We start from the raw sequence: 12,051 nt of genomic DNA, 5'->3' as shown, positions 1-12,051 counted from the left end.
TGGCCTCCCTCGTATCCCTCCGGGGTGCTGGCCTCCCTCGTATCCCTCCGGGGTGCTGGCCTCCCTCGTATCCCTCCGGGGTGCTGGCCTCCCTCGTATCCCTCCGGGGTGCTGGCCTCCCTCGTATCCCTCCGGGGTGCTGGCCTCCCTCGTATCCCTCCGGGGTGCTGGCCTCCCTCGTATCCCTCCGGGGTGCTGGCCTCCCTCGTATCCCTCCCGGGTGCTGGCCTCCCTCGTATCCCTCCCGGGTGCTGGCCTCCCTCGTATCGCTCCGGTTTACTGGCCTCCCTCGTATCGCGACACTTCGGCCTCCCGGGGACTGAGTGCGCTGGTGGAGGATCAGATTTTATTTTTGTACCTATGGACGTGTCCTGAGTGCGATGTTGTCCTTTGTGTCCAGTGTGACCCGTAACAATGCGCCGGAGGAGACGCTGAAGACTCCGGGGGTCTCCTACAGGGGCCGCCACCTGCTGACATTCAACAATAAAGGGGATTCGCCTGAGCCCCCGGGACCAAAATACTACGCGCCCCATCCTGCCAAGCGCAAAAGCTCATTCAGGTAAGAAGAAGTGTGCGCTATTTGGGGGGTTAGTGAGGACCACATCCCAGAAAATATACCCAGAGCGTCCCGATGGGTAGGTGCAGACATCATGTGAGGGGTGCTGCTGCCCACCCGTGCAGAAGTGAGCGGCGTCGGACCACCGTATGGAGGAGGTTCATTATTCGTTCCCCGTCAGTGATGATGTCGCAGACCCCCGTTATATAGTTTTCGATATTGGTGACCTCTTCTCTTTCAGTAACTCCTCGGGGTCGCTGGCAAACGTCAAGCACTTAATGGTCCGGGACCTGGATCAGCTCTTCCTCACCTCGGACTGCCGACACTTCAACCGCACCGAGTCGCTCCGGTAGGTGCCCCGCGTCTCGGGCAGTAATATGGGGGGCGCTGGGGCTGCACACAGGGGTCTTCTCAGGTCAGAGCCAGTGATATTGGGGTCTTGAGTAAGGTCTGGGAGGGTTCACGGTACGGTGATATTCTTCATTACCCCCTTGTCCCCCGTCTCTGCCCCTCGTACAGGTTAGCGGACGAGCTCAGACTGTGGGTGCGCCGGCATCAGAATGAGAGGAAGACGGGGAAACAGATCCCGAAAAAACAGCGGAAAATAAAGGTGCGAGCGAGCGGCTGATGGAGAGTACTAGGATCTGTTTACATTATTTCTTTCCTAATTGTGCAGCGCCGCAGTGTAAGTTGGCGCCATATAAATGATTATTACCAATTTTGTGTCTTCCAGAAGCCGCTGATCAGGAACAATATGGCGCTGTCAGACCTGGTGCCGGCCCACCTGTCCAGACTCCAGTCACACAGGTCCTGCTCCTAACGTCCTCCATAGTCACCCATCATCATTCCTGCCTTTTATTACTGGTTTTGCACCCAATATTCCTATTATACATTTTGCCCACCTCTCTGCCTCGTCTCCGGTCCCCCATGCACCCTCGTCTCCGGTCCCCCATGCAGCCTAGTCTCCGGTCCCCCATGCAGCCTAGTCTCCGGTCCCCCATGCACCCTCGTCTCCGGTCCCCCATGCACCCTCGTCTCCGGTCCCCCATGCACCCTCGTCTCCGGTCCCCCATGCACCCTCGTCTCCGGTCCCCCATGCACCCTCGTCTCCGGTCCCCCATGCACCCTCGTCTCCGGTCCCCCATGCACCCTCGTCTCCGGTCCCCCATGCACCCTCGTCTCCGGTCCCCCATGCACCCTCGTCTCCGGTCCCCCATGCACCCTCGTCTCCGGTCCCCCATGCACCCTCGTCTCCGGTCCCCCATGCACCCTCGTCTCCGGTCCCCCATGCACCCTCGTCTCCGGTCCCCCATGCACCCTCGTCTCCGGTCCCCCATGCACCCTCGTCTCCGGTCCCCCATGCACCCTCGTCTCCGGTCCCCCATGCACCCTCGTCTCCGGTCCCCCATGCACCCTCGTCTCCGGTCCCCCATGCAGCCTCGTCTCCGGTCCCCCATGCAGCCTCGTCTCCGGTCCCCCATGCAGCCTCGTCTCCGGTCCCCCATGCACCCTCGTCTCCGGTCCCCCATGCACCCTCGTCTCCGGTCCCCCATGCACCCTCGTCTCCGGTCCCCCATGCACCCTCGTCTCCGGTCCCCCATGCACCCTCGTCTCCGGTCCCCCATGCACCCTCGTCTCCGGTCCCCCATGCACCCTCGTCTCCGGTCCCCCATGCACCCTCGTCTCCGGTCCCCCATGCACCCTCGTCTCCGGTCCCCCATGCACCCTCGTCTCCGGTCCCCCATGCACCCTCGTCTCCGGTCCCCCATGCACCCTCGTCTCCGGTCCCCCATGCACCCTCGTCTCCGGTCCCCCATGCACCCTCGTCTCCGGTCCCCCATGCACCCTCGTCTCCGGTCCCCCATGCACCCTCGTCTCCGGTCCCCCATGCACCCTCGTCTCCGGTCCCCCATGCACCCTCGTCTCCGGTCCCCCATGCACCCTCGTCTCCGGTCCCCCATGCACCCTCGTCTCCGGTCCCCCATGCACCCTCGTCTCCGGTCCCCCATGCACCCTCGTCTCCGGTCCCCCATGCACCCTCGTCTCCGGTCCCCCATGCACCCTCGTCTCCGGTCCCCCATGCACCCTCGTCTCCGGTCCCCCATGCACCCTCGTCTCCGGTCCCCCATGCACCCTCGTCTCCGGTCCCCCATGCACCCTCGTCTCCGGTCCCCCATGCACCCTCGTCTCCGGTCCCCCATGCACCCTCGTCTCCGGTCCCCCATGCACCCTCGTCTCCGGTCCCCCATGCACCCTCGTCTCCGGTCCCCCATGCACCCTCGTCTCCGGTCCCCCATGCACCCTCGTCTCCGGTCCCCCATGCACCCTCGTCTCCGGTCCCCCATGCACCCTCGTCTCCGGTCCCCCATGCACCCTCGTCTCCGGTCCCCCATGCACCCTCGTCTCCGGTCCCCCATGCACCCTCGTCTCCGGTCCCCCATGCACCCTCGTCTCCGGTCCCCCATGCACCCTCGTCTCCGGTCCCCCATGCACCCTCGTCTCCGGTCCCCCATGCACCCTCGTCTCCGGTCCCCCATGCACCCTCGTCTCCGGTCCCCCATGCACCCTCGTCTCCGGTCCCCCATGCACCCTCGTCTCCGGTCCCCCATGCACCCTCGTCTCCGGTCCCCCATGCACCCTCGTCTCCGGTCCCCCATGCACCCTCGTCTCCGGTCCCCCATGCACCCTCGTCTCCGGTCCCCCATGCACCCTCGTCTCCGGTCCCCCATGCACCCTCGTCTCCGGTCCCCCATGCACCCTCGTCTCCGGTCCCCCATGCACCCTCGTCTCCGGTCCCCCATGCACCCTCGTCTCCGGTCCCCCATGCACCCTCGTCTCCGGTCCCCCATGCACCCTCGTCTCCGGTCCCCCATGCACCCTCGTCTCCGGTCCCCCATGCACCCTCGTCTCCGGTCCCCCATGCACCCTCGTCTCCGGTCCCCCATGCACCCTCGTCTCCGGTCCCCCATGCACCCTCGTCTCCGGTCCCCCATGCACCCTCGTCTCCGGTCCCCCATGCACCCTCGTCTCGGATCCCCCTGACACTGTGCTGCGGTCACACCCCCTCGTCTCCGGTCCCCCTGACACTGTGCTGCGGTCACACCCCCTCGTCTCCGGTCCTCCTGACATTGTGCTGCGGTCACACCCCCTCGTCTCCGGTCCTCCTGACATTGTGCTGCGGTCACACCCCCTCGTCTCCGGTCCTCCTGACACTGTGCTGCGGTCACACCCCCTCGTCTCCGGTCCTCCTGACATTGTGCTGCGGTCACACCCCCTCGTCTTCGGTCGTCCTGACATTGTGCTGCGGTCACACCCCCTCGTCTCCGGTCCCCCTGACACTGTGCTGCGGTCACACCCGTCTGCTTTTCCACTCCGCGTTACACCCTATGTCTCACTATTTTGCATATCTTTCTTATTCCCTTAAAGGGGTCTTCTTTCCAGCTCACATATTTTGATGGACAGGATTCTTTTACTTGTGACCCCCATGTAGTTGCCGGGGCACAGAACAGCGGCTGCCTCTCTCTGCAGGACCCGCTCCACATATTACCAGCACTTCCCATTGATTTCAGTGCACACCGTGTAATGCTGCAGAAACATATAGCGTCTGCTTCAAGGTTCCCTATAGATCCCAGCTGTTCACTGAGGGTCCTCCAAGACCCCCCCCCCCCCTCCCCCGTGATCAGCTTCTGTTTCCTGTCCAGTGTCCCTGTGATATTTACCTTTTTGGGGTGACCCCTGTAACCCTCATATACTCTCGCAGGTTGCAGAGCGCTCCGCTGCAGCTGTTCGGCCCCCAGGAGGCCACTGATCACTTTCTAATGGACGCCATTGAACGCCGGGAGGATACGTTCTACGTGGTGTCGTTCCGCAGGGTCAGTGCCGCAGGTCGCACGGTGGGGGGACGAGTCGCCCTCCTTCCCCAGAGCCGCACAGTCACCCCCGGCCTCTGTCTTTTCAGGATCACCTGCTGCTTCCAGCAATAAGTCACAACAAGACGTCGCGTCCTAAGATGTCCCTGGTGATGCCGGCCATGTCTGTCAACGGTGAGTACTGAACGGGCGGAAACTAGAGAGGAGCCAAGCTGCGGAAATCCTCAGTCAGCCGGGAAAGACGATTAACTGCCGGGGGTCCGACTGCTGAGACCTCCACCACCCCTGAGCTCCAGGGTGTCCTGTCTGGCTGGAGCAGTGATTGCTGGGGGTCCGACTGCTGGGTCTTCCACCACCCCTGAGCTCCGGGGTGTCCTGTCTGGCTGGAGCAGTGATTGCTGGGGGTCCGACTGCTGGGACCTCCACCACCCCTGAGCTCCGGGGTGTCCTGTCTGGCTGGAGCAGCGATTGCTGGGGGTCCGACTGCTGGGACCTCCACCACCCCTGAGCTCCGGGGTGTCCTGTCTGGCTGGAGCAGTGATTGCTGGGGGTCCGACTGCTGGGACCTCCACCACTCCTGAGCTCCGGGGTGTCCTGTCTGGCTGGAGCAGTGATTGCTGGGGGTCCGACTGCTGGGACCTCCACCACCCCTGAGCTCCGGGGTGTCCTGTCTGGCTGGAGCAGCGATTGCTGGGGGTCCGACTGCTTGGACCTGCACCATCCCTGAGCTCCGGGGTGTCCTGTCTGGCTGAAGCAGTAATTGCTGGGGGTCCGACTGCTTGGACCTGCACCACCCCTGAGCTCTGGGGTGTCCTGTCTGGCTGGAGCAGTGATTGCTGGGGGTCCAACTGCTGCAACCTGCACCATCCCTGAGCTCCGGGGTGTCCTGTCTGGCTGGAGCAGTGATTGCTGGGGGTCCGACTGCTTGGACCTGCACCACTCCTGAGCTCCGGGGTGTCCTGTCTGGTTGGAGCAGTAATTGCTGGGGGTCCGACTGCTTGGACCTGCACCACTCCTGAGCTCCGGGGTGTCCTGTCTGGCTGGAGCAGTAATTGCTGGGGGTCCGGCCGGTGGGACCTCCACCACTCCTGAGCTCCAGGGTGTCCTGTCTGGCTGGAGCAGTGATTGCTGGGGGTCCGACTGCTGGGACCTGCACCATCCCTGAGCTCCGGGGTGTCCTGTCTGGCTGGAGCAGTGATTGCTGGGGGTCCGGCCGGTGAGACCTCCACCACTCCTGCGCCCCGGGATGTCCTGTCTGGGTGGAGCAGTAATTGCTGGGGGTCCGGCCAGTAGGACCTTCACCACTCCTGCGCCCCGGGATGTCCTGTCTGGGTGGAGCAGTAATTGCTGGGGGTCCAGCCAGTAGGACCTTCACCACTCCTGAGCTCCGGGGTGTCCTGTCTGGTTGGAGCAGTAATTGCTGGGGGTCCGACTGCTGCAACCTGCACCATCCCTGAGCTCCGGGGTGTCCTGTCTGGTTAGTGCAGTAATTGCTGGGGGTCCGGCCGGTGGGTCCTCCACCACCCCTGAGCTCTGGGGTGTCCTGTCTGGTTAGTGCATTAATTGCTGGGGGTCCGGCCGGTGAGACCTCCACCACTCCTGAGCTCCGGGGTGTCCTGTCTGGTTGGAGCAGTAATTGCTGGGGGTCCGACTGCTGCAACCTGCACCATCCCTGAGCTCCGGGGTGTCCTGTCTGGTTAGTGCAGTAATTGCTGGGGGTCCGGCCGGTGGGTCCTCCACCACCCCTGAGCTCCGGGGTGTCCTGTCTGGTTAGTGCAGTAATTGCTGGGGTCCGGCCGGTGGGACCTCCACCACTCCTGAGCTCCGGGGTGTCCTGTCTGGGTGGAGCAGTAATTGCCGGGGGTCCGGCCGGTGGGACCTCCACCACTCCTGAGCTCCGGGGTGTCCTGTCTGGTTGGAGCAGTAATTGCTGGGGGTCCGGCCGGTGGGACCTCCACCACTCCTGAGCTCCGGAGTGTCCTGTCTGGTTGGTGGGCTGTCCTGGTTGCGCACCACCATGCGACTCATTGTCTATGGGACTGATGGAGAAGGCAGAGTCCAGCGCACGTCCGTCTCCATCAGTCCTGTAGACAATGAATGGCGGTCAGTTGTTGTGGTAGGACAGCCCCTTTAAGTCTGTCATCTCGCGGCTTTGTTACTGACGATCCGCCCCTTGTGCCTCGCAGACAGCGTCTATAACAGCACCCGGGGATACGAGACCATGATGCAGATAGACTGCGAGGTGATGGACACCCGGGTCATCCAGATTAAGTCGTCCACCGTGCCCCCCTCACTACGAACACCCCGGACCCCCCCTGCACAGCAAGGGACCGCAGCTGGGAACCAGTCCCTCTACCTACAGGACCGGACGTCGGTGAGCGACGGGCAGAACTGAGGAGGAAGCCTTTATATTGTAAATACGCATATCTGTATATAAGGAGACGTGTAAGTAACGATGCCAGAGCTATATGTGGTGTGTCTGTAGTGAAGGGCGATGGCCGCCGGCCGGGCACCGGTATCCTGACGTCTCCGGGTCCTCCTCCACTATAGACACCGCAGAAAAGCCTCACAGCAAGCAAATACTTCACTTAAAGGGACACTCCAGGTAAAACGCGAAACAAGAAGTCTCCGCCCACAAAAATATCTCGTCCGGAGTGTCCCTTTAAGCACGGTATAGTGTCTTTTTATGTTCTGCGCTAAAGGGAAAAATGAAGGTCGATGCACTTTTTATATTTTATTATGTTTGTTTGTTTTTTTTTCATGTGATCTAAACTTTAATCCCCACCTCGCCCCAAATAATACTAAAACTGTGGTGATCCCCCCCCTCCCCCCGCACATGGTACAGTCCATAGAGTCATACTGGCGCCAACCACAGTAAGCTACGTAACAGAACTGTGCAGCGCCGCGTAGCTCTGACTCCGCCCACCACAGCATCACATGACTACACACAGCGCGTCAGGTGACCCACTTTCCTGTATAATGGGTCAGCACCCATAGGGGCATGCTGGGAGTTGTAGTTCCACAATAGCTGGCGTGCTGCAGGAGGGAAATAGAGCATGTGCGGAGGTGGTCCGGCTGCGGGATGTGGTGACCGGTGCCACGCTAATGGGTGGAGCAGGACCGGTATTTGTGGCTGCCATATGCTGACAATTTATACCTGCACCCCCTCGGACCTCCCGTCTGTTGCCGGATCGGGCCTTGGCGCCGTCCAACACAAGACGCAAATATGAAGGAAAAAGTGAATTCTGGATTATCAGACATTCCGGACTATCGGACTTAAGACGAATCAAGAAGAAACGATCAGCGGAGATGGGTCTGTCCTGTGTATACGGGGGTCTCGGTGTACGTGTGTATAATTCTATGGGGTCTCCCGCTGTATATATGTGTGGGTCTTACGTGTTACATTGTGTGTACATATAGAGGATAAAGGCGACCTCCGCCCAAAGCCAGGACCGTCAGCTGTTACCAGCCCCAGCCCATGGTCCGGGGAGCCGGGGTACAGAGGGCGCCCCCCCCGCTGACCCCACTGTCAGCAAACAGCTCCTCATACCTCAGCTTCCTGGACGTCATGTTTAAAGGGGTGATGAGCATATTTCTGGGTTAAAGGGATCACGTCCAATCATGGCTGAGATGGGAATCCCTGTGTGATTGCTGCACCCGGAGGTGGCCAGGATTACAGGGACAGCCATAAATCCCATCGATTTCTATGAGAGTTGCCCCGCTCGGCCACTTCTGTGTCCCCGACCTCTTCTGGATGCAGCACATAGATGGGTCAGATGGAAACTCCCCTTTAATTGCAGTCACTTGTGATTTTACAGTGGAGTTCCCCTTTAAGCCAATATGTGCAGATTATAACGGGGGTTTAACGAATAAATAAAACCGTATTTATAAGAATAACTCCGGACTAAAGGGAATGATGGGGCACGGCTGGCGCTGAGCATTGCCCCAGGGCTTCGGGCCATCTCTGTGGGCTCCTCTGTCTCATGGGGGCTTTGTCTATTTGTATATGGGATATGTCAGGGGGTTTTATAGAGTCTGCTGCTTTTATTGAAGACACATAGGATGCGAGTGACGGGGAGCGTGCTGCCGAGAGCGTGCTGCCGAGAGCGTGCTGCCGAGAGCGTGCTGCAGAGAGCGTGCCGCCGAGAGCGTGCTGCAGAGAGCGTGCTGCAGAGAGCGTGCTGCCGAGAGCGTGCCGCCGAGAGCGTGCCGCCGAGAGCGTGCCGCCGAGAGCGTGCTGCCGAGAGCGTGCTGCCGAGAGCGTGCTGCAGAGAGCGTGCCGCCGAGAGTGCGCTGCCGAGAGCGTGCCGCCGAGAGGAGCGTGCTGCCGAGAGCGTGCTGCCGAGAGCGTGCTGCCGAGAGCGCGCCGACCCCCGGTAGCTGCAGTCTTTAATTTGTATTTTGTTTAAGGTGAAGATTTTTATAATAAATGATGAAAAACTCTACATTCGTGTCTCATTCATGGACAGATACAACGGGGACATTCATTTTATTGGTGTGGACCTGAATGAGTCTGCAGCACTCATGATTGGGAAGAAGCTTGCAGTACCACTCACGGCCATTAGGTGGGGTGCGTCTCTGTGCCAGTTTCAGTTCCCTGCACACCCATCAATCAGCAGATCGGGGGAGGGGAAGTGCTGGACCCCAACCAATCTGACATTCAGGATCCTTCCTAAGGAGGCTGGGTCATCAGTATTAAAATCCTGGAAAATCCCTTTAAAGCAGTAGTGCACAACCATCAATCATTTCTTTCTGTTCATCTTTGGGGCCTATTTTTTTATTTATTTATTTTTATTTTTTTTTACATAAATGCCTGTAATTGGGGCCAAACATCACTTTTGCAATTGGGTTGCATAAAAATAAAAAAAAAAAAATCACCATTTGCCATCTCTATCCTCTGTGTTGCTGTTTATTGCTGGCTGTAGAATGAGTTAACTGAGAATCCTTCAGTGAGCTCGTTCTGATGGTCCGAGGAGAGTTTAAAGCTCTTTTTCTGAGTTTTCAGAGCTGATTTATAACCACAGGCTACAGGAATATTAAAATTATCAGGAAACAAAGGCAAAATTGTGCAAAATGTAACAAAATCCAACTCCAAAAATGACTTTTAGACCTAAAAATATGCACTTAAATAAAAAAAAAAACAGTCCGTCAAGATGGACAACCTGAAGAGTTGTATAATGATGATCAAAAATTCAACAATAACAATGAGATTGTAAAAACGTTTCCATTTTTATTTATTAAATTTTATGATTTTTTTTTTTTTTTTTTAAAGAGAAAAAATCATGAAAAGTTTTATTTTTTTTTTAAAGAAATGTAAACATTTTCATGATTTTTTTTTCTTTTTTCTTTTTAAAGAGAAAAAAATCATGAAAAAGTTTTACATTTATTTAAAAATAAAAAACTTTTTCATGATTTTTTTTCTCTTTAAAAAAAAGAAAAAAATCATGAAACATTTTTTTTTTAAAAAAAAAAGTCGCAAATTTGCAAAAAAAAATCTTTATTGAAAAATGGCCTAGTGATTTGTGTATACAGCTCCTGTGCGGATCTATGTGACTCCATGGAAACAGACTACAACAGAATTGCTTGTTAAAAACATGAAAAATAAAAAAGGGCCGGAGGGACGAACGTTTTATTTTTTTGTTTTTTTGTTGTGATAATTCTATAGGGGATTTATCAAAACCAGCGCAGTTACAAACACCCCCCCCCCCCCTCCCACCAAAAAGCCTTTTCCAATAGGAGCCAATGAAATCACTTCTCTCATTTAACAAAGTGGTCTTCAAGAAATAAGAGCTAGATTCTGATTGGCTGCCAGGAATACAATGAATCGATTAAGACCTTTATTATTTTGTGCATCAGAAAACTCTCTTAAAGGGATATTCCAGTTGCCTCTTTAGAAGGAAGAGGACTCGATCTCCGGTGCCGCCTCTCCTGAAAGTCAATATCGCCTTGCCACATGACTTGGGACAAGAAACCAAACCAAAAACTCCATTTGCAGACACGTGTTTCGGGATTTTGCCCCCTCATCAGTGCAAAGCAGTAGATCTGATTTGGTCCCAGTCAGAGGCCTCTCACCCAACCAAATCAGATCTCCTGCTTTGCGCTGAGGAGGGGGCAACAAACCGAAACACGTGTCTGGTTTAGTTTCTTATCCCAAGTCATGTTGCAAGGCTCGTTAAAGGGTCGATATTGACTTTTAGGATTGCTACTTCCAATACATGGCGCTATAAAACGAGTTGTCTTCCTTCTAGAGAGGCAATTTGCATATTTTAACTCCTAGAGGAGCACTTCATGGCCTATAAGTCTCCTTACACAGGCCACTAGGAGAAACGTTCTCCACTGGATTTAAAGGGATAGTCTCATTTCTGATATTTAAAGGGCAAAAATGTCTGACTGATGCGGGTCTCTTTTCTGGAATCTGTACCTTTTGGCTCCCTTCTCGGGCCATTGATAAAGGTGAGGTGACCGCGCACATGTAACAATGTTCTTTTTCTAACTCCCATAGAAGTGAATGGACAAAGCAAAGTATGAGAGGCCACGTCTCCACTCCTGCTGGGGGCAAGACGGGGCCACTTTTGAGACGAATGTCTGAATGAGGAATATCCCTTTAAGTCCTTGGAGGAGCGCAGCGTCGCCCCCGCAGGTCACTTGTCACCGCGGAGGGCCTGGCAGTCTGTTATCTTATAATATAAGGCGCAACGTGGAGCCCGGTTCATGGGAAAGTCCTGAGACAAGACGAATGGCTGACAGCCTGACCCGAGCCCGGCCCGCCCGGACTGCGCACGTGACTCCGCACTGTTGTGTTTGGCAGCTGCCGTGGGTCCCGTAGTTTTTTGGAAAGTACGGGAGATGGAGACGTCCGCACTGGGAAACGGGGCCTGTGGGAATAGCGCGATGTGGAGAGGACCAGGGGTGCGCACGTGTATGAAAATCCTGATGAAGAACATTCCACCTATTTATGTATACAGCTCTTATGCAGAGCTATGTGTTTCCATGGTAACAGACTACAAAACCTCTGTAGTCTGACTCTGAAATGATATTGCTCCTTCTATTTATGGGGGACCTTTTTAGCGCAGAGTGGCCACCCCCTGAGCTCCTGGACATATACCCCCAGCCGGGCCTACAAGCTGCGGAGGATGCAGGCACCTTCCCTAGTTTATTACTCTGGGTAACGGTAAGCTTTCTTTGCTTGCTGAATGTTTGTCGTTTTGTGGCACTATATGGCAGACCCCTAAGGGGGTATTAAAGGGGTCTGCATTATTAATAAATATAGCCACTTGCTTAAAAGCTTGGCAATAGGTTGTGTCTTGTCGAGCTGCAATACCAGGCACAACCTGTGCACAGGGGTGGCGCTGTTTATGGAAGACATGTTTTTCTAATCCTATGCAACCCCTTTAAGATTATCGGGGGTAATAGTGAGACCTTCCATAGACAAAGGTCAAAAGAGGACCCAGCACCTGCATTGTCATTCTGGCTCCTGGGATTCGTCCGTCCTTCCTCAAGGGCATCTTTGAGTAGTAGTCAGTGAGGATATCCTAAAAATGCCCCAAAAGGGTTCAGATATAACTTGGAACCCAATGTATAAGTAATGGTCAACTTCCAGACCAAAATGTGGGTCACCGCTGAATC

General features: G+C 56.1%; 1 protein-coding gene across 3 annotated transcripts in view; it reads left to right on the top strand.

Annotated features, from left to right (window-relative positions):
• ATF6B (activating transcription factor 6 beta) overlaps window positions 1–8,870 on the top strand; it is a 59,115-nt gene extending 50,245 nt beyond the window's left edge. For all 3 annotated transcript variants that reach the window (XM_075323264.1, XM_075323262.1, XM_075323263.1), the window contains 7 exons: window positions 401–559; window positions 798–905; window positions 1,076–1,166; window positions 1,290–1,363; window positions 4,317–4,428; window positions 4,515–4,599; window positions 6,612–8,870. In XM_075323264.1, coding sequence (XP_075179379.1) covers window positions 401–559; window positions 798–905; window positions 1,076–1,166; window positions 1,290–1,363; window positions 4,317–4,428; window positions 4,515–4,599; window positions 6,612–6,820 — 838 coding nt within the window. In that variant the 3' untranslated portion in view covers window positions 6,821–8,870. The remainder of the gene's footprint in view (window positions 1–400; window positions 560–797; window positions 906–1,075; window positions 1,167–1,289; window positions 1,364–4,316; window positions 4,429–4,514; window positions 4,600–6,611) is intronic.
• Window positions 8,871–12,051: the final 3,181 nt, after the last annotated feature.

This window comes from Anomaloglossus baeobatrachus, chromosome 9 (genome assembly GCF_048569485.1).
Source record: "Anomaloglossus baeobatrachus isolate aAnoBae1 chromosome 9, aAnoBae1.hap1, whole genome shotgun sequence".
Taxonomy (NCBI): Eukaryota; Metazoa; Chordata; class Amphibia; order Anura; family Aromobatidae; genus Anomaloglossus; species Anomaloglossus baeobatrachus.
This window is presented reverse-complemented; position numbering and strand designations above follow the sequence as displayed.